At 45.8% G+C, this 22,967-nt stretch overlaps 1 protein-coding gene across 1 annotated transcript; it reads left to right on the top strand.

The window, feature by feature from the left end:
• Positions 1-213: 213 nt before the first annotated feature.
• LOC142765518 (protein cornichon homolog 4-like) lies at positions 214-22,967 on the top strand. The gene is made up of 6 exons (XM_075866629.1): positions 214-438; positions 776-844; positions 9,689-9,804; positions 12,856-12,996; positions 13,699-13,804; positions 22,770-22,967. The coding sequence occupies exons 1-5, from the start codon at positions 364-366 to the stop codon at positions 13,751-13,753; spliced, it is 456 nt and encodes a 151-aa protein (XP_075722744.1). The 5' UTR covers positions 214-363; the 3' UTR covers positions 13,754-13,804; positions 22,770-22,967.

The raw sequence follows: 22,967 nt of genomic DNA on the forward strand, positions 1-22,967 counted from the left end.
TCACAGAAGCAGACGCATGGTATCAGTCCGTCGCCCTCCTGCCGGCCGCACAGTAGCAGACGAACAGGTTATAGGTAGCGCCACCTACGGCGAGCGATTGAACGAGAGCGGGGACACGCGCTCCCATAGGAACCCCGCTATCTGAACAGGTCAGGAGTGTAGTAGGTCATGTTTGAGATTATGCAAGCTTTCGAATTTGGCCGCTAGGCGTTACTCGCAGACGCAGGGGTGGTGGGCGCGTCGTGCCGTTTTCTCCTCGGCCCATGGCGATCTCCTGAGAGTTTTTGTTGCGGGGAGAAGAAGTTTCTTTAGTTGCTACTTATCTCCGTCCCGCGCGGAGATACCTTGCTCGACGCCGAGACGATGGTGAACGACGTGGTTCTGTTTGTGTTTTCCTTATTCGACACGGGAGCCCTGCTCTTCCTTACCGTTTACGTCGTATCCTTTTCTCGAGTTTACCGGCATGTCACTTGCCGGCTTATCTGACAACGGCACCGGCTTGTTTTGTGCCTGTAGGTCGGCAACTTTCGTGCAATGTACTGCAGATGTCCCTACGACTCTGATCTACGGTCTAGGGACAATAGAATGTTTCTTCGCGACCACTGCGAGAGAACTGATACAGATAACCTATGTGTTTTTTGGAGCCTGGTGTTATGCATCTGTGTCTGAGTTTTATGGTGCCTTTAGTGCGGCCACGATTCACGTGGCAACGTGACAGAGCTTGTTTATGAGCATCCACCGCGACACTGACATTTTCCTTATCTGCAGCGTACAGGTGATTACGCTGTCCGATTTAGAATGCGACTATCTCAACGCTCAGCAATGTTGTTCCAAGCTGAACGGGGTAAGTGAATGCTGTCATGGAGGCAGCGATAACAAGCTGTGTTTGGACCAGAAAGTAGAAAAAAAAAAGGGTGTTAAAGAGTTTGGCGGATATGCTACGGACCGGTGGGTGCAACATTTCAAAGGAAAACAAAGAGCTACGGAGAACTTCCCACATTCTTTGAGCATAATAGGCTTTTTTTTTACTTTTACTGGAGCTGGCCTGCATACTTTATCATTGCACTGCTTTAGCAGCCTATGTCATTACAGTATCAAGTCGCTCTAACTTGGTAAATGTACGCACATGACTAGATGGGTGTGATCACCCACTTTCAATCGCTAATGCTGCTTTTCGAAATAAGTAATGACCAGTCTGTGTTCTCAATGGCGAGCTCCAAAAACTGTAGAGGTCACGTGTTTTTCTGAGCAAAAAAACTTCAGGCACAACAGTCTCAACATTTATTGAGGTGCACTCCTTAGATGCCTGCTCTGACACAAAATGTGACTGTCAGCACTAGTGATGCAAAAAAATTTAATGTTGCAGCATCATGACCTGATAGGTTGCCAACATTAGTGGCTACTACATGACATCATTGCTTGGTCAGAGGTTGGCGAACCTTCGAGGCATTGCTCGTTGGGTGCAAAATGTTTCTGAGAGGGTGGGTGAGAAAGGGATTACATACAATTGATTGAGAAGAAGAAAAGAATGCCTTTTGTCTTCTAGTAATCTTAGGCAGATGTGTAAGATGCCACGTGTCTTGGAACTCTGGGCCTCCAATGGAACTTTCTTACGGAGAGGAAGATTTCTTTCTTTCTGGGCGGTTGCACGAGAGTACAGAAGCCGATGTCACAGCCTCGGCAGTGCATTTCTTGGGGGTGTCGTGTGCACTAACAGCAGCCCAGAAAGGACTATGGCGGCGCCCAGAGAGCTTGAGTGAAAAGGTCTATAGTGTCAGGAAACTTTCCTGCTATCAATATTTGATTGAACTTCATTTTTATGGCTGCTCTGAGACCGAGGGCTCTTAAAGCAGCTGACATTGGAAGGCTGTCTTGGCAGCTGTGGGTGGCAGAAAGTGTTGGGGACGAGCTATTATCAAGAGTCCTTTGTTGCGATTGCAAGTTAATCCCAGACTGCCCACTTTCCATTTGAGAGGCACTGCGATCAATTAATCACTTTGTTCTGGAAAAGCAAGCCCCCTTTGTGGATAGTTAAAGGTCCCTTCTTTTACACCTTTGCCATTCAAAGAATGCTTCTCTGGTTCAAAGGTGTTACACACGAAGGGCAGCGGCAAGCAAGACTGGGTGTGAGCACTAAATCACATGGGGGAAATTTCGCACATGATGGTAATGTATAAAAAATTGTACTGCGTGTACGGCTGTCAGTGCAGTGCTCACTTTCATCCACAACTTCTCGTGCTGAAACGTTGGTGCAGTTTCAGTTACTGGACGCTGCAGTCACTTTGCGGTAAATGTAAGACAATAGATCATATAGCACCTTTTGACTTTTCATATTTGCTCGTTAAGTATACTTCAAACCCTACCAAAAACTCCGGCAATTGACAGGGTTTCTTAAGTGGTCTTGTCCAGTGCCTATTTCTACCAGAAACAGCTTCACCTGCAATTCTAGTTAAGTGGCTATGGCGTGGTGCTGCTGAACTCAGTCACAGGTTTGATTTCGGCCACGGCAGCCACATTATGATTGCAACAAAACACAAAAATGTTGGAGGTCACCTGATCTTTGCCTGTAAGAGTGGAATGCGATAGTTTAATCAGGTTCCATTCATGTTGCCGTCTCAATCACTAGCTAACCTCAATCGTGCAGTGAGCACGGAAAGGACCGTCTATGTGCATACTGTTTCGAACTCTGAGAATGCATGCCAGTGCAGTTGCAAAGCCATGCTATGTCATCATCATTTTGCGAAGTACTCATTATGCGGCCATGAGACAGTATGTGCGTCTACGTTGCTGCACAGCTTGTTGATGCTGGTGCTGCTGAAGATTAGTAATGGCTAATCACTTCGTAGTAGGTTGGCAGCTTCTGAGAGTGCACTGGCTACACTATTTCCATGATGCAATACCTGGTGTGTGTGTCTCGTTTTCTGCGTTTTGACACAGTATTAATAAGATCTAACAGACAATAAGGCCAAGGAAAGTATAGGGGAGGTTATTAGACCAAATTGTAAGGTAAATGTGACGAAAGACAAGCTAGAGATGGAGCTGACTGACACTCCCACGTTTAAATTCACCTATATACCCAATAAAGAGGCTGGAAGGATAGCCATCGTGGTAGCTCAGTGGTAGAGCATCGAATGCGTTATTCGAAGGTCGCAGGTTCAGTTCCTGCCCACAATAAGTTATTTTTTCACCCACTTTTTTTTCTTCACATTTACCTTACAACTTGGTCTAATAACCTCCCCTATACTTTCCTTGGCTATATTGTCTGTTAGACTTCATTAATACTGTGTCAAAACACGGGAAAACGAGCCCTTAAGTATCCACTTCTTTTCCTTTATATATATATATATATATATATATATATATATATATATATTGTGAGCGCTGATTGTGTTGCTCATCATTTTCACTTTCACCTGCGCATACAAAGCACCGTGATCATCATCATCGTAGCGGCTCGCTGCTTGTTCGGTTGCTGGCTCGCGCGTCTGGGTTGACAATAAAACGGTCGCTCCTTCGTACCTGACGTCGTCTCACAAGTGGTGGAGCGTGCTGTGATTCCCAAGTCCTCGTGCACTACCGGTCACCCCTGGAGCTCCGATCAGGTCGACGGCTGTGCTTGCCAACAGTGATGGCGCAAAACGACCCACCCCCTACCGCCTTCTTCGCACCACCCGCTCAGCCTGCTGGGCCTCACCACACCGTGAGTACCTCGCAACGAGACCCTCCAGTGTTTTCTGGCCTTCGCGGTGAGGACGTAGAAGAATGGCTGGACAGTTACGACCGTACCAGTGCTTGCAATTACTGGGATGAGGCACATAAGCTGCGCTATGTACCCTTTTATCTGAAGGAGGTTGCTAAGACGTGGTATCATAACCACGAACGCGACTTTCCTGATTGGTCAGCATTCACGGTGCAGCTGCGTCAAATATTCGGCACTTCTACAGGACGCTCTGAGGTAGCTAAACAGAAGCTCGCTACCCGCATCCAGGGGCCTGACGAATCGTACACATCGTACATTGAAGACGTTCTGGCCCTCTGCCGCCGCGCCCAAAAGGACATGCCGGAGGCCGATCGTATTCGGCAAGTAATGAAAGGCATCAACTCCGTCGCCTTTAATGCTCTTGTCATGCAGAGCCCGACAACAGTTCAGGACATTATTACCACCTGCCAGCGCCTGGACGCACTTTACTCAATGCGCCTTCCACACGCCTCCTATGACACTCGTCTTACTGGCGAGCATGAGCTGCGAGCTCTAATTCGCACCATAGTGAGAGAGGAACTTCACAGCCTTGTTCCTGCCAGCGCACCGACTTCACCTGCCCGCTCACCCCCTCCTAACCTGCGGGAAATTATAAAGGACGAATTGGCGTCGATGACGAGCGTCGCACGTGCCCCGCCTCCTGTGCCCTTACATGTGCCTACGTATGCCGAAGTCGTGTCCCGGCCTCCTCCACCTACTCCACCTGTAACTACGGAAGCCGTATACGACCATTTGGCCGCGATGGCAGCCAAGGCACCACCACAACCACACTTCCCTGCCTGGCGCCCTACGCGCCCCGTCTGTTACTACTGTGGCATAAGAGGACATATCTCCCGCTTTTGCCGTCGGCGCCAGCAAGATGAACGACGAGGTTATTCTTCGTACGAGAGTGACCGGGCTGCGAGGTCTGACCCCTACGTTCCAGGAACCTACATTCCCTCGTCACGACGTTCGCCTTCGCCTCCTTTGTCCCACGGTGAACCTCGTTCTTCCCGCTCACCCCGCCGTCGTTCACCATCGCCCTTCCGCCGTACTACTTCGCCTTTACGTTCTGCCCTGATGCCCCTCGACAGCCACTCGGAAAACTAGCAGCTGCAGTTTTTGGAGGAGAAACTGCCTGTCGTCGAAGTGTCCCAATTCCTCCTGCGCGCCCTGCAAATTTACTAACTGTTTGTGTAGAAGGCATTTCGGTTGACGCACTCGTGGACACTGGAGCAGCCATTTCGGTCATTGATCGCGAACTATGTCATCGTCTACGAAAAGTGCAAACTCCATATGTTGGTCCGGTGTTATGTGGTGCTAATGAAAATAGAATTTACCCTATTGGACAATGCACTGTTCGTGTTCTGATCGACGGAATTCGTCACCATATACAATTGGCTGTGCTTTCTTCATGTGCTCATCCGATTATATTGGGCTGGGACTTCCTGTCAGCCGCTTCCGCTGTCATTTCGTGTGGTCCGCCCGTTATTCGCATTACGGACACTGAAAATTCTAGTGCTTACGATTTTTCGTCGCCTCACCTTGTTGCAGCTGCAGACTTTGTACTGCCCCCGGCCCAAGAACGTATCCTCACCATTAGATCCAGCGATACCATTGACGGTGACGCAGTGGTTGTCCCCGATCAGCGCTGCATTTTCCGAGGAATCGCCATCGCATGTTGTCTAGTGCGGTTTTCGCGTGGTCATGCCAGTCTCACCGCCTACAACACGACAACAGAGCCACAACTACTGCCAGAGGGGTCCACTGTTGCCAGCCTTATCGACATAGCACCGGTATGTGTCGTCACTGTATCGTCTCCGCCGTCAGTCGCTAAGTGTACGCCACCAGGAGGCTCATCTAATGCGCTTAAAGCCACTTTGAGTCCATATCTCACTCCAACGCAAACTAATGACTTAATGGCCCTTTTAACAAAACACAAGACTTGTTTTGACGTTTGTTCGGATGGCTTAGGTCAAACTACGGTGACCTCTCATCACATCGCCACAGACGGTTCTCGTATTATCCGCCGTCGCCCTTACCGCGTGTCGTCTTCAGAACGCAAGGTCATCGAGGAACAAGTCAATGACATGCTCGCACGCAACGTTATCAGACCTTCCACAAGCCCTTGGTCTTCTCCTGTTGTCCTAGTTAAGAAAAGGGACGGATCAGTGCGATTTTGCGTTGATTACAGGGCACTAAACAAAATTACGCGCAAGGATGTATATCCTATGCCTCGAATTGACGATGCACTTGACACCTTACAGGGTGCAGAATATTTCTCAAGTCTCGACCTACGATCTGGGTATTGGCAGATCCCGATGCATGAGTCTGATAAAGAGAAGACAGCGTTTGCTACTCCTGATGGTCTCTTCGAATTCAATGTGATGCCTTTTGGGCTCTGCAATGCCCCAGCCACATTTGAGCGGATGATCGATACGGTGCTGCGTGGCCTAAAATGGAAGACCTGTCTTTGTTACCTGGATGACATCGTCATCTTTTCATCCAGCTTCTCGCAACACCTAGAACGTCTAGACGAGGTGCTCACATGTCTAGCCAAAGCCGGTCTCCAGCTAAATACCAAGAAGTGTCGGTTTGCGAGCCGCAGCATCAAAGTGTTAGGCCACGTTGTCAGCAAGCTTGGCATCGAACCTGATCCCGACAAAGTGGCCGCTGTGCTGCACTTTCCTAAGCCCACCACGCTCAAAGACCTTCGCAGCTTCCTCGGCTTAGCCTCTTACTTCCGCCGTTTTGTCCGTGATTTTGCCACTATCGCGGCTCCTCTTCACAAACTCCTGACCACAAGTGCATCATTTCTTTGGACAGATGACTGTGAAGCTGCTTTCCAGACCCTGAAGCGATGCCTCACGTCAGGGCCAGTTCTTCGCCATTTTGATCCCACAGCCCCTACTATATTACACACTGACGCAAGTGGGCACGGAATCGGCGCTGTTCTGCTGCAGCGTGACCAGGCTTCACAAGAGCAAGTCGTGGCTTACGCGAGCCGTACTCTCTCCCCAGCGGAACGCAATTACAGCATCACTGAACAGGAATGTCTCGCTATCGTATGGTCCGTGCAAAAATTTCGCCCCTATTTGTATGGCCGCCGCTTCACGATCGTCACGGATCATCATGCGCTCTGTTGGTTGTCATCATTAAAAAACTTGTCAGGACGCCTCGGTCGTTGGGTGCTCCGACTGCAGGAGTATGACTACAGTGTCACATACCGGTCGGGCCGCAAACACCAAGATGCCGACGCTTTGTCACGCTGTCCGCTGTTGCAAAATCATGACGCATCTACCTGCTGCGCAGCACCTCCCAGCCAAGAGACCACGCAGATGACCAGTCTTAGTCCCATCGAGCCCACTGCACCGGATGACTTCCTTCAATCCGCAGACCTCACCTCGCTCCAACGTGCAGACACATACTACCGTACAATCATCGATCGGCTCACCGGCTCATCTCGTGCTCCCAACAGCCGCTTGCGACGACAACTCACGCGTTTCAAACTTCATGACGGAACGCTACTTCGACAAACTTACCATCCTCTCGGTAGCCGATGGGTCCCGGTCATACCTCGCTCACTTCGACTCCAAGTCTTAGAAGCCTTTCATGACGACCCGACGGCTGGCCACTTGGGTTTTCATAAAACCTACGATCGCATTAAGACTCGCTGCTTCTGGCCTGGCCTCTCCACTAGTGTTTCCAGGTACGTCACTTCCTGTTCATCATGTCAACACCGAAAACGTTCGACATCTCTTCCCGCCGGCCCTCTACAGCCTCTCCCGTGCCCATCCGCTCCCTTCGAGTTCGTCGGCATAGACTTATACGGACCCCTTCCGCTTACCGCCGCCGGTCACCGCTGGATTGTTACTGCCGTAGACCATCTTACTCGCTACGCTGAGACGGCAGCTCTTCCTACTGGAGCTGCCAGCGAAGTAGCCGACTTTGTTCTACGTGCCATTATCCTGCGCCACGGCGCCCCTCGTGTTCTCCTGAGTGACCGTGGCAAGACATTTCTTTCTCGTGTGCTCGCTGAAGTTTTACAGGCCTCTGACACAATCCATAAGACCACCTCGGCATATCATCCGCAAACCAATGGTCTTACTGAGCGTTTTCATAGAACTTTGTCAGACATGATCTCTATGTATGTCCAACCCGATCACAAGAACTGGGACACAATACTACCTTTCGTCACGTTTGCCTATAACACTGCCATACAACGCACTACACGTTACAGCCCGTTTTTTCTTGTGTATGGCCGTGCACCATCTTTTGTTCTAGACACCAGCTTTTTGTCCACGCCTTCTGTCCCATCTGCGTCCCTTCCGGAAGAATTCGCTGCCCGTGTCAACCACTGCCGCACAATCGCCCGCGCCAACACCTCTACCATTCAGGCCCAGCGAAAAGTTCGTTGTGATGCGACACGTCGAGTTGTGTCATTCTACCCAGGCGACGAAGTGCTCCTCTGGACACCTGTTCGCACACCCGGCCTCTGTGAAAAATTCATTCACAGATACCTGGGTCCTTACACCGTGCTTGAACGAACATCGGCCGTAAATTATCGCGTCGCGCCGGTTACTTCGGCTTCTGATCGCCGTCGTCGCGGGACCGAGATCGTCCATGTGTCTCGCCTGAAACCTTATATCCAGCGCTCATACACTTACTAAATGAACGTCTTGCAGACCGCTTTCGTGTAGGGGGGAAATAGTGTGAGCGCTGATTGTGTTGCTCATCATTTTCACTTTCACCTGCGCATACAAAGCACCGTGATCATCATCATCGTAGCGGCTCGCTGCTTGTTCGGTTGCTGGCTCGCGCGTCTGGGTTGACAATAAAACGGTCGCTCCTTCGTACCTGACGTCGTCTCACAATATATATATTTATGGTCTAAGTTCCGCTGCCATTGGAAACATGCTCCAAAGCGTTCTCAAAACTGGCCGATCTCTTTTTTCGTGGTCTGTTAAAGTGCAATCACACGTAATATCAGACCAGCTATGGTACTTTAACGAGCAGATAAACCTACGCACACGGGTGTTGTTTGGCTAGTGCCGTGGCCGGGAAACGAACCCACGCGCTAAATATTGGCAGCGGTATGCCTAACTTACAAACCCAGGCTGATGCGGGTAGCTGGAGCAAGGTAGAAGAGAACAAAGCTAGAATAAGAACAGCTGGCCCAGACAATGGGTGTTGTCTCTTTTCTTGCTGATTACAAGATATGTATATATAGAAACTGCTGCTTTTTTGTCTCAGATAGTTTCATTGTTTTGAAATAATGGAATGAGTATTTCGTGACAACACTGAAGTGTTATTTTTTTGTGTGAGTGTTTTGCATTGCTTGTATTCTTTCATTTTACATTATTGTGCCAGTGATTCTGAATGTTGCACAGTGGTAAAGAATTTGTTAAAATTTAATAATGCTTGTTAAAGCATTATTAAATGGTGATGCCTGTATAGTTTTTTTTTTTCGCAAAACTGGTTCAAGCGCTGGTGTAGCTCTGTGCTAGAACACTTGCTTCCTTTTCAGAAGGCCTGGATTCGATTCCAGTTTGGACCCACAATATTTATTATTTGCGTTCCTCGCTGTTTTTCGCTCACTGACAAAGCCGATATTTGTCTCGCAACCAACAACGTTGACTCTGAAATTTCCGTTATGGTGCTTCATTAACTCAATTGGATTAAAACTCACCTAGGAAGCATTAAAACACTTACTTAGTTTTAAGTGCACACTGAAGAACTCGAGGTGGTTGTAATTAACCTGGAGCCCCTCACTATAGCAGATCGTGGCATCGGCACTTAAGAGCGCAGAAGCAATCCTTTTTGTTTTAAAGTGGGGCAGTTTTGCCATACTCGGCTGAACCCCGAAGGGTGGCATTCGAAATTCTGTTTTGAATGTGCAGCGTCCTCTAACCTGCACCAATGTTAAGACAGTCTTCTCACTCAACGCAGTGGGTCCTTCCAGAGGTGATCGCACAGGCTGTTCTGACCGTTCTGCTGTTCTTCGTCAACTTCCACTGGATATTGTTCGGTCTCAATGTCCCCATGGTCGTGTGGCAGGTTTACAAGTGAGTCACCTGACATCTTTTTTTTTCTTTTATGTTAGCTGGGTGTCCAATGAAGTAGACTGTATATATCATTAACTGCTGCTTTTCCGTCCGAGTTAGTTTTGTTGTTTGAAATATTGACGTTGAAGGATTTTGTGGCAGCACTGAAGTGTTTGTTTTTTTCGTGTGTTTTGCAAAGCTTGTATCCTTCCATTTCACTTTATTATGTGAGCGATTCTAAGTGTTACACAGTGGTGAAGCATTCGTATGTAGAAGCATTCGTATCTCAAATTAAGACAAAAAGCTCTTTAGAGGTCCTAATGAAAACTAACAGACAATCAAGCGTCTCTCAAAATCATATGGCGGTTTTGGGACGTTAAACCCCACACATCAATCAATATCAATCAAAGCCAAGACCCTCGGTTTTCAAGACGTGAAAATAAAAATACTCTGAAATGCACTATTATCAAACATTATAAGGAAAAAAATTTATATATACACAAGTACATCCTGCTTTCACAGAATGGAAAACTAGTTTCTTTCGTTCTGTGATCAGCTTTTTCTGGCTTTAGTGTAACTGCTGAATATGCCTCGATCGTGTGCCCATTCAAACAGCGTCATTTCAAAAGCAAGCTCGGTCTGCGTGGAATTATTTGTTGCCTACGACCTATGTAGGCACTATGTTGCCTACGAGCTTTACACATTTTTCTGTTTCTATCCTGTGGAAACTTTTCCTGGTTGACGTGCCGCTGAAGTTCTTCCTCTGCTTGCTCCACTTCGGGGCACAGTTTCCCCACATGAAAGAGAAAGACGCAGTGCAACTTCACATAGCATGCAAAATAACTTTTTTTTTATGTGGGCTCTCATGATGCAAGTGGTCCGTCACCATCATCACTTCACTGGTAATAGATACGGAACAGGAGTTGACCGTGAAATGAGCCTGTACAAGCTAAAAGCAGAAAGTGCTTCATCATCACGTTATGACAGTAATGACACTGTATCTGCTGGTCTAACAGTTGGTTGTTGGCAATGCTGTAACCTTAACTTTGGTTTTGGGCTAAGTTGTAAATTCTAGGAAATTTTTGGATTCTCTTCAATAAAAGCAGTTTGGATTAGATCCAAGTAAAAAATGGCAGGTATCTTCCAAGAAATGAACAAAATGGATGAGTACATCCTCTGTATCATTGGCAGCAGAGGAAGTATGGTATTTCCGACAAGCCTTCTATGGTTTGTCTGCTGGCCTAAAGGTTGTGGCTTCAATGTTAGTCACAAATGTTGCATTTCGGTAGAGGCGATATGCTAGAGGCCCTTGTACTGTGCGATGTCAGTGCACATTAAAAAAGCACTGACATCAAATTTACTCATGCCAAGATTTTTGCGTCTGCAAGTAGCTATGGACCGCGTAGCAGGGATTCGTGACCTGAAACACAACTGAGGGATGAATAACTATCACTTTTATTGATTTATATCACTGGTATTTAGCACCATTCAAAACGGCCGGCAATCCCACCATTTTTAGTGATGGGAGCACCAGCAGTGGCGCTACCTCGCGGTCACCTCCAGATCACGCCACAGCTGACCACTTCTTCACAGAAAAGAGTGATGTCAGGCTCAGCTGCTTTGCAAACATTTCGTCTGCTAGACGGACACATTCAGTCATGCCTCGTCACCTGCATTGCTGTCGTCGCCATACAAAGTGTCGACTCGGGTTCAATACGATAGTCTGGAGCTTGAAATCGCCGCGATTCGCGAATTATTTTCACTTTGATAGACCTTTTACAAAACAGTGATTCTGAAATGAACGCCGTTCCAAGCAGCTCTGCAGAGGTGCCCGAGGATGCACGCTTCAGCCATGTTCGCTCGTGTGCCTCAGTTAGCTATATTGGTGTGTTTTGGCGTGCAAAGCATTCAGGTATATGCACAGGGGTCAATGCAATATAGCTATTGCGAATGAGCATCAGCGGAAAAATAGAATATGTGTCCTGCTTGCCAGGTTCTTTTTTGCGCCTCCAGATGTCCCCACCTATCCAGCCTCTCGCGGGGTTAACCGCGAGAGGCTGGAGATAGGTGGGGACATCTTCTTTTGGACATACCACTTTTACGTGGACGCAAAGTCTACAGATGAACTAAAATGCAACGATACCTGTGTGTTACTTGTTAACCATGATATCTGGCTATACGCCATTCCACTTTTGATAGCTTGTGGTTGTGTTAATGTGTAACACATGCATGGTATGAAAAGACACCCTCACTGCGCTTTTTCCGTGCTTCGAACTAGACGACTGCAACTCATCTACAACTCACAACGATTCCCAGACATGCTGACCGACAAGCACATGTTTACTCATGCTCCTTCCTTTCATCGCTCTTTTAAAGGTTTTTATCTTGATAATTTCACAAAAGCATTCAAACCAGGGCCACGAAGATCAGACGCGACAAGCAAGTGCGTTTCTGCGCTTCAGCGCCACAATAAGAACACTCGAATTGTACACGTCATCGCTACTAGGGCATCGTCGTTCAGGATGGTATTTGTGGAATGTATCACACCGAACACGTAGCACTAGTGTCGATGTTGCAGGGCAGTCTGTTTTCCGTTTTTTCTCCTTAGCTTTTCTATGCTGTTTGACATCGAATTAAAATAACTTCCATGTAACGAATGCCGTTCAAATTTTGCCAAGAAGACCTATGCATACCAAGCGATCGAATGATGGGTGCATCTCAATCTTGAAATTTGATGTCAGTGCTCCTTTAAATAACACCTGATGGTCAAAATTTGCGGAGCCTTCCTCTACAGCATCTCGTAGCCATATCCTGGTTTTGGGACATGAAGCTCCAGATATAAGCCACGTATGGTATTTTTGCATTCTTCCCTCTGTTTTGTCGCTCTTTCTTGACATCTCTTATGAAATGATTCTTTCTCTTATATTCTTTATTTTGAAAGTATAATGTCTGTCCTTCATCTTTATCTTGTCTCTCTTTTTCACTGGTAAACATGGATCTAAAGAGAAAGTGACTAGCCCAACCTATTGTCATTGCCATCGAGTCATGCTGTTCGGTGTTTGTGCCCCGCAGGTACCTCTCGGTACCTGACTGCAACTTCGGGGTGTACGACCCGACGGAGATCCATAACCGGGGCAACCTCAAGCGGCACCTTCGGGACTCCATGATCCGGCTGGCATTTTACCTCATTTTCTTCTTCATTTATCTATACTGGTGAGTGCAAGTGCAGAAATTTCTGCTTCTGTAGTGCCCCCTTCTTTTGCAAGCCCTAAAGAGGCAGTGGTTCCACCTGAACAGCAGTTCGTGTGGAATATTTCATCTTGCATCAACAAGTAGTCAAAGCTTTGAGCTGTTTATAAAGATATGGCTATTAATCACGTAGTTCATAACAGAACCAGAGTGGGACCTCTGTGTTGTTTTCTTGTTCGTGGGTGTTTGAACTAAATCCACTCAGTGAATTCAGTCCATCCTCGCTGAAATTGTTCGTGTACTGTGCTCTGTATTGTACTGCCTAAAAAGTTTCTTTACATCTCATTCTTCAAGTGGCCAGCGGTTGAGTGCTTTTTGAAGTGAAAGAATACGTAGGGCTATGTCAACTCGGTTGTCAACACACTGTAACAGCCCGAATATTCGCTTAGCTAACCACTGTACCATTAATCACTATGGTAGTTAGTAGGTTAAACATCACACTGCTGACTTCATGAACTTTGGTTTGATTCCCAGGCATGGTGGCCGCATTTCGATGGGGATGAAATGCAAGCACTCGCAGTCTTACATTTAGATGAACCCTTAGAACTCCTCTGGACGAAATGAATTCTGAGTCATTCGTTAGAGCATGCCTCATAATTATGTCTTGATTTTGCCGCATAAGGCATTAGAGGTTGTTATGACTAACCAGGTGTTCCTGTCGTGCAGCATGATCATTGCCCTGCTGACGTCCAATCCTGACACAAGGCGGGAGACCTACTAGGAGGTGTGAACAGGCACTCCTCTTCGTTTCAGCGTCTCCCACGTGCAAATGGTAAGACTGTGTGATTGCATCGAGAGTTCACCAAATGCTTGGGGCTGCCACCCTTAAAAACACTTTAATGCAAAATAGAGGTTACCCAATGGTTTTTTGTCAAGTACAGCAACAAATCAGTGTCATGGGATAAAGCATGCTAAAATCTGGAAGGGACCACTATCTGTCACAGCACACGGTGCATTTTGTTTCCTAAAGAGGCCCTAAAACACTTTTTGAGTAACCAGGAAATTAACTCTTTGTAGAAGAGCTTATTGCCTGACGAATCCAATGCCGCAAAAATTTTAAGAATCCGTCCAGTACGAGCAGAGTTACAAAGATTTGTCACATGCTGCAATCGCATTCTCTAGTCCCAACGAAAGCGCTGGAAGCTAAGTCGGGAGGGATGGGAGGGGCAGACAAACTACGCCACGCGCGCCTTGTGACTTTGGGAACTTTTCTTTTTTTTTTTTTCTTCGAATACGCGGTTTTTTCAATGTGATTGTGCACGCATGCCTGGACAAGTCGCGGCCTGCCGCGGCCATCTTTGTAACAATCGAGTGCGCCATGTTCAAATAAGCCAATGGCTGATAGATGGGCATTCTACGAGTGATTTTTGAGCGTCTTCCGTCATTTGTCGAGAAAACAAAAAGCAATTTTTAGCTGACTTTGATAATTTATTGTCAATTCCAAGCCTCGTGCTGCGCTATAACATTTGGCTCATGTGTTCTCGGGAGCGTTTACTGCCGATAGGCAGCATTTTCTGACCATGCTCAAAAAGTGTTGCAGGGCCCCTTTAACCACATACACATGCACACGCTGCGTAGTAATGAGTATGATTGTTGTCATCTGAACACCTTTCTGGCAACCATACAGAGCTGTCGATGGCGGTGTGGCCGTGAGAAACAATGAATTAAAAATTGAGCGAGTTTAGTCCTGGTTTTGGTGCGTCCCCTACGCCTCCTCTCCCACATCCACAAATCTACTGAAATCCAAGGTTTTCCAGGCTGACAGGTATGGAAATGGCATTAGAGGGAGATGCGACTCAAAAAACTCGAGTTTTTTTTTTTTTTCAAAAACCATATATTTTTGTTTATACTTTAAGAAATTCAGTTTCTCTTTCACGACAAAAAAACAACAACTAAAGATTGTAATGAAACATGCACTAGGCTGAAGCCTCTTTTAAAGAGCACAAGGTGGCTACCAAAAACTAAAAAGAGCTCATTATCGGGAGTCCCCCGGAAATCGTCACCTGGCTGCTTGTCATTGCATTTTGCATGAGAAGTTCACCAAAGCCACATGCTCAAAATAACAATGATTGTGAGCTCTCATGATAGAGCAAACCATATTAAAAAAAATTATCTTTTCCACTTAGGTGAGCTTTCACTTATTCCTTTAAAATGCGTTTTTCTTATGATTCATTTTTGGACAACTTCTTGAGCTTGTACATCATGTTTTTGGTACTTCCGATAGCCTGACGGGGATGAAATTTTGCCCTTAACATAATCCTTAACATGTGAAGGGTGCAAGTACATTTTTAAAACCTGGTATTGCCTGTATGTTTATTAGAAATTTAAAGTAAGCAATTTGTATGGGCTCACTGTTCTAAGAATTCTCACGTTACAATTTTTCTTGTCCATTAAAACGTCTTATATGCACTTTCTTGTTAGTTATTTGCATTCTACAGTTAATGTGGAGCAATGTGAGGCATCTTATTAAGAGGGCATCTTAGTAAAAATCTTATTAAGAGACAAGCGATGAAAGCCTCTAATGCAACTGACAAATTTGAGCTAGTGGAGCTTTCGAAGTTAATCAATAGGCGTAAAGTTGCCGACATCAGGAGGTATGACATGGAAAGAATTGAGCAGGCTGTAAAAAGGGGCGGAAACCTATAAGTTGCAAAGGCAGACTTGTGTGTAGGCAAAAATCGGATGTATGCATTGAAAAACAAGGAAAGCATTGTCATAACCAATATGGATAGGATACTAGAGATGGCGAAGGAGTTCTACAGAGAGCTGTACAGAAGTCAAAAGAACCAGGATGATATTTGGAGAAACTATAATAGTCCAAGAGAATTCGACATCCTACCAGTAACGACAGGCGAAGTAAGGAAAGTTCTAGAAGGAATGCAGCTCAGATTTGGGTGCACGTTAAAGAACCCCAGGTGGTCGAAATTTCCGGAGCCCTCCACTACGGCATCTCTCATAATCATATAGTGGTTTTGGGACGTTAAACCCCACATATCAATCAATCTAGAAGGAATGCAAAGAGGCAAAGCCGCTGATGAGGATAAAGTAGCAACGGACTTCCTGAAAGATGGCTGAGAAATTGTGTTAGAAAAATTATCCGCCTTATATAAAAAGTGTCTCTTGACAGGAAAAGCGTACCATAATCTTGGAAGAACGCCAACATACTCTTATTCCATAAGAAAGGAGACGTCAAGGACTTAAGCAAAACAGGCCGATCAGCTTACTCTCTGTTGTCTACAAACTATTTACAAAAAGAATAGCTAATAGAATTAAGACTATATTAGAGTTCAATCAGCCAAAAGACAAAGCAGGATTTCGTACCGGCTACTCCACAATAGACCATATTTATACTATCAATCAAGCAATAGAAAAATGGGCTGAATACAACCAATCCCTATACGTAGCTTTTATAGATTAGAAAAGGCGTTTGACTCAGTCGAGACGTCAGCATTAATGCAGGCACTACGGAATCAGGACATCGAAGAACCCTACATAAACATACTGGAAGAAATATACAGACGATCCACAGCCACCATAGTTCTCCATAAAGAAAGCGAAAGAATCTTAATAACGAAAGGTGTAAGGCAGGGAGACAAGATCTCACCGCGTGTTCACAGGAGGTATTCAGGAACCTTGATTGGGAAGAGTTAGGGATAAGAGTTAATGGAGAATACCTTAGTAACCTGCAATTGGCTGATGATATTGCCTTGATGAGTAACTCAGGGGACGAATTACAGTTCATGATTACTGAACTGAACACGGAAAGCAGCAAAGTACATCTGAAAATTAATATGCACAAAACTAAAGTAACGTGCAACAATCTTGGCAGAAAACACCACTTTTTGATACGTGGAGAGGCGTTGGAAGTTGTTAAGGAATATGTCTACTTAGGGCAGGTAATAACCGCGGAGCCGAACCACGAGATTGAAGTAACTAGAAGAATAAGAATGGGGTAGAGCACATTTGGCAAGCACTCTCAGATCATGACTGGTAGTTTGCCACTATCCCTCAAGGGGGAGGTATATAACAGCTGCATCTTGCCAGTACTTACCTTCGGAGCAGAAATGGGAGGCTTACAAAGAAGGTTCAGCTTAAATTGAGGACGACACAGCAAGCGATGGAAAAGAAAATGATAGGTGTAACCTTAAGAGACAAGAAGAGAGCAGAGTCGGTCAGGGAACAAACCGGGGTTAAGGATGTCATAGTTGAAATCAAGAAAAAAAAAATGGACATGGGTCGGACACGTAGATCGTAGGCAAGATAACCGGTGGTCGTTAAGGGTAAGTGACTGGATTCCCAGAGAAGGCAAACGCTTGAAGGGGAGACAGAGAGTTAGGTGGACCGATGAGATTAAAAAGTTTGCGGTTATAATGTGGCAACGAAACGCACAAGACCGGGTCGACTGGCGGATCATGGGAGAGGCCTTTGCCCTGCAGTGGGCGTAGACAGGCTGATAATGATGATGAAGAATGTGAGGCATTAATGGTTTAGAACCATACAATCTTGGTGGTAAAAAAAAGCGTGACTGGAAAGAACTATATTTTTTTCATTGTCAACTTACAAAATGAGAGCTGTGCAACTTACTATAAAACTGATTACAAATTGGAAATCAGCATGAAAGCCTACATATACAGTAAAAATTTTATTGTCCTAGGCTACAGATTAAAAAACATTTTTTTGGGACAGCATCTTTTCTTGATTCAAGCCAGATTCGCTGCCATTTCAGTTATCTCGCAGCCTCAAACCAGCTCTCAGTGCTACAATCATTTTCCGGTTGTAGCAGTTTTTGAAAGTTAGCTTTGCTGTAACGTCAGGTTACTGTGCGGTGAAGCATAATAGTGCATTTTGGGCAGTCATTTTGGAGCGCACTGACCATGGTTGAAAGTGGTGAGTTCAACAGTTTTTAAAGCTCTCTACAATTAGAACATGCTGGTAGACAAGTCTTGTTTTTTTTTCTTATGTAATGGTTAGTTGTTATTTTACATCCATTTTTCAAAGCATTCGAAGTACTCAAAAAGGACTACTCAAATCTACCATAAGAATCGGAAGGGACCGCTGTCACAGGACCTGCTGCATTTATTCAAATATCGATTGACTCTTTTTTTTGGCAAGTGTCACCTATAATTAGCTATCTTATGATATATTCATGGTCAAAGAAACTCACTCTATTTTTGTGATCAAACTACCACAGTACGAAGCGGATAGAGTTCTACTGAAACACCCGCTGTTCAAGACTTGCTAGCTACATTGCTGCATTACACTTGTAGATGTGTAGTTAATCGACACACTATAAAAAAAGGAGAAATAATATTAATAAATCTGGTAAAAAAAAGTTCATAGATCACCGTGAATGCTGCCACTGTGTGTGCTGGCACACTGATATAGCCCGACTATGAAATGCATTTGCATTTACTTGACAGTGGTCTTGTGGTCAGCTGAAATGTGCACCTGCAGAAAAGACATGCTTCTCGCAACATCAGTGTGTCATGACTTACGCCTTCTTTCTAGGAATCTAAAGAAATTAACATAGGTCAGTTTGACGCCATTCGTGATGTACGCAAACCTCCGTTTGGTGGATTGGATTGGATAAACTTTTATTCTCCGTTTGGTGGTTGCTCCAGCAATTTGCCCACCTGCACAGCTGGCCGAGTTGCTGCCTGCGACACCTACTTCAAAAACTCAATTCGGAAACTTCAGTGATGATGTTTTCCATCAAAACATATCATGAATGTTGTCACACGGGTCATTACCGTATCATCATCATCAGCCTGACTACGTCCACTGCAGGACAAAGGCCTCTCCCATGTTCCGCCGGTTAACCCAGTCCTGTGCTTGCTGCTGCCAATTTATACCCGCAAACTTCTTAATCTCATCTGCCCACCTAACCTTTTGTATCCCCCTAACCCGCTTGCTTTCTCTGGGAATCCAGTTAGTTATCCTTAACGACCAGTGGTTATCCTGTCTATGCGCTACATGCCTGGCTCATGTCCATTTCTTCTTCTTGATTTCAGCTATGATATCCTTAACACCCGTTTGTTCCCTAATCCACTCTGCTCTCTTCTTGTCTATTAAGGTTACACCTACCATTTTTTTTTCCATTGCTCGCTGCATCGTCCTCAATTTAAGCTGAACCCTCTTTGTAAGTCTCCAGCTTTCTGCTCCGTAGCTAAGTACCGTTAAGATACAGCTGTTATATGCCTTCTTCTTGAGCGATAGTGGCAATCTACCTGTCATAATTTGAGGGTGCTTGCCGAATGTGCTTCACCCCATTCTTATTCTTCTAGTTTCAATCTCGTGGTTCGGCTCTGCGGTTATTACCTGCCCTAAGTAGACATAGTATTTTACAACTTGAAGTGCACTATTACCTATCTTGAAGCGCTGCTCTTTTCCGAGGTTGTTGTACATTACTTTCGTTTTCTGCAGATTCATTTTAAGACCCAACTTTCTGCTCTCCTTGTCTAACTCCGTAATCATGAGTTGCGATTCGTCCCCTGAGTTACTCAGCAATGCAATGTCATCGGTGAAGCGCAGGTTACTAAGGTACTCTCCATTAACTCTTATCCCTAACTGTTCCCATTCTAGGCTTCTGAAAACCTCCTGTAAGCATGCGGTAAATAGCATTGGGGAGATTGTGTCTTCCTGCCTTACACCCTTCTTGATTAATATTCTATTGCTTTCTTTATGAAGCACTATGGTAGCAGTTGATCCCCTGTAGATTTCTTCCAGGATGTTTATATATACATCATCGCAGCCCTGATTTCGCAGTGTCTGCATGACGGCTGATATTTCTACTGAATCAAACGCCTTCTCGTAATCTATGAAGGCTACGTATTACCGTATATACTCGCATAATGATCGCACTTTTTTTTTTTTCAAAAAAGTGGCTCCAACTTTGGGATGCGATCATTACGCGAGGTAAATATTTTGTGAAAAAATATTCTGAGCACCGGAAATGCAAAAAAGTCACTAATCAGAATTCTTACGGTAGCTATCATGAACATAACCAAAAATAGAAGTAAATTAAGGCTTACCTTTGTAATAAAATGCACGCATTATGCAGAAGATACATGCATGGCACACTGTCCTTTTATTTTTTACCTCTCTGACCCCCTAACGTTCATTCAGACTCCGAAGCATCAGTGGTGTCACTGCACGATTCCCTGTCGGAACCGGCAGTGTCTTCATTGTCCCACAAAGGGTCATCTTCCGTTCCATCGAGCGCGTTGGAAATGGCAGCGACAGTCCATTCCGCCGCATGAAGCGTGTCGTCCAGCCGAAACTGGCGCGGAAGTCCTTTGTGGCTATTCCCAGCCTCTGGGAAACTGCACGCCTGCATCCGTATCATGTCTAATGACACGGCATAACCGCCCTTGCGCATGTCTTTCACGTATTCGAGGACTGCCTTTTCAATGTCAGGGAACTTGCTAGATTTGGGTCCACAGAAAGCCCATCGCGTGCTGTTAGTAGCCATGAGCATGTCGCGCTGTTTTTTCCGATATCGGATCCGGATTTCGTCGCCGGATGTCTGCCGGCAGCGTGGTTACCGTGTTCTAGGGCGTAGTCAAGCGCCTTCAGCTTGAACGCGGCAGCAAAGCTTGCGTACCGCCCCATAGCGAAACGGCGCTTCAACAGACGATCACAAAGCACACACACGCAAAAAACGTGGTCTCAGGAAAAAAAATCATTGCTGCAGGATGAACACAGGTCAACCAACAGGCGGCTGACGGAGCAAAGCACTCCGTGGAGCGAAGCCAACGCATTTTTTTTCTTCTTTGCATCAGTTATGGAGGTTGTGAGTACGTCACGCGCGTCATAACAGTTTCGTCTATCTAAATAAGGAATGCTTTCATTCAAATCAGTAAACTTACGGCATTAGTGTAGTGATGCCCGCTTTCAGATCACAGAAACAATGATAGGCGCGTTCAGCTAGACTTGGCACATGACATGTCGATGCGGCACGTTCAGGGTGCGATCATTACGCAGAGGAAAAAAAGTCGAATTTGGACGACAAAATTTAGGGGTGCGATCGATCATTATGCGAGTAAATACGGTACTAAATTATTTTAGCAGAAAGAATAGGCATACGATGCAGGTGACATGCTGCCCGCGTGTCACTGCTGTGTTGCAGTGAAGCACATTTTTTCCGCAGACGCACATTTTAGTTGGCGACAAAACCGCTTGCTTTTTCTCCTGCTGGGAGAAGCTGTAGAGGTCGCTACTATTTTCTCGCCCGCCTAAACATGCCGAATAGCTTTCAACTGTGCCGCAAAGTCGAGGGTCTTGCGCTTCTTGAAGGGGCACTAAAGTCAAATAACGATTAACGTCAGAGTGAAAGCTCAATGTATGACAACACCTAAAACAATATTATCAACAATAGTGCCCTGCTTATTGAGAAATTAAAGTAAATGTACAAGAACACAAGCGCCGCAGTAGGACATTCTCAAAGTGATCCCGATGACCTCAGTCCGACCACAAGTAATCACTAGTAATTGATCTAGCTGCACTAAATAAAGAACCTTCCATGCATCAGGAGACAAAATAAAATGCTGCTTGTTAATTTCTGTTTGATTTATGGAAAAAAGAACCGCCGGACGTTACTATGGGGAATTGCGCGAGTTGTTCAAAAAATTTAATTTTCGCGTTGTTACATGAGACAGGTGGTGCCATCTAGTGGAGTGCAGTTGAAACAAAGAACGTCGCCAATTTCGAAGCCAATGGCGAGAAATTGATCAATGGCCGTTGTTGCTGCTGTGGCTCCCAGTGCTTCAGTCTGCTGCTACTAGCGCAGTAAAGCCGGGTAACGTTGTGCACGGCAACAGTGGCGTGAGTCGGTCCGCTTCTTGAGGAGGGTAATTTGAAGTGCGCTAACCCGATGCGGACCACTAAAACATGATTTTATTTCAAAATAGGCCCTTGCTTGGCACTAAAGTGACACAAGGTTTCTGGACTGCCATTTCAACAATCAAGGTCGACATAATAGTTGACTTTAGTGTCCCTTTAATGCTGGCCATAGCTACACGAGAAGTTTACAATTCAAGGAGTCCACAGCGACATTGCACAGGCGCTGGCACACCACGCACGCAATAGAGAAATGCTGCACATGTGGTGGTACATAACGGAAGGAACAAAGCGCTTGCAAGTCGCATGGCGATGGCCACCTGCGAGGGCAACAGCAAAAGGTGTGAGCTGTGGTTGGCTTATCAAAACTCGCGAAATAGCAACAAGAAGTTAAAGTAGGGGTGAAAGGCGGAGGACGCCAGCTTGTTTCTTCCTGCTTTCCGAGACGACGGGTACGCGGAGAGACATTGAGAGAGAGAAAAAGAAACGAAAAAAAAGCCATTCCACCAGTTAGACATTGTGGAGTCCAAGCCGTCTCGCCCTTACCTTTTTTTCGAGCGTTTTGGATTTGGGGGAGAGGCGTGGTGCCACGCGGAGGTCACCGGGCGCTGCCAGCGCCAAAGCGCGCCTTCCAACTAGCGCGCGGAGCCGTGGAGATCGCGGGGTGAGTGCCAAAAGGCACCGTCCTGCTCGCGCTGCATTCATTATATTTGAAGGCGGGTAAAAGTAGCGTTCGATATACACGTGTGAATTTCTATACTTTTACAAAGGAATTTCAAGGGGATAACTTATGAGTTCGATATACTGGTGTTCGACTGTATATGAGGCTGCATGAAAGACCGACCTTTTTAACAAGCTGTTGTGTGTATACGTTTTTCTTTTTTTTTTTTTTTCTTCAGGAACGCCTGTCTTGCGTACCACACCAGAGACGCTCCCAATTGAAGAGTCCGAGCCGACGAAATCTTGCCGCAAACCCGCTTGCGGCTCGTGCGCACACGCACGAGGTGTCTGCAAACACCACGCTACCTTCGAGAAACTCGAGAGAACTGGTCATTTTAAGTGTCGACAATACTCGCTAGTTTCCTTTTCGTTCCAAA

The sequence above is a fragment of the Rhipicephalus microplus genome, chromosome 6, assembly GCF_043290135.1.
Source record: "Rhipicephalus microplus isolate Deutch F79 chromosome 6, USDA_Rmic, whole genome shotgun sequence".
Classification (NCBI taxonomy): domain Eukaryota; kingdom Metazoa; phylum Arthropoda; class Arachnida; order Ixodida; family Ixodidae; genus Rhipicephalus; species Rhipicephalus microplus.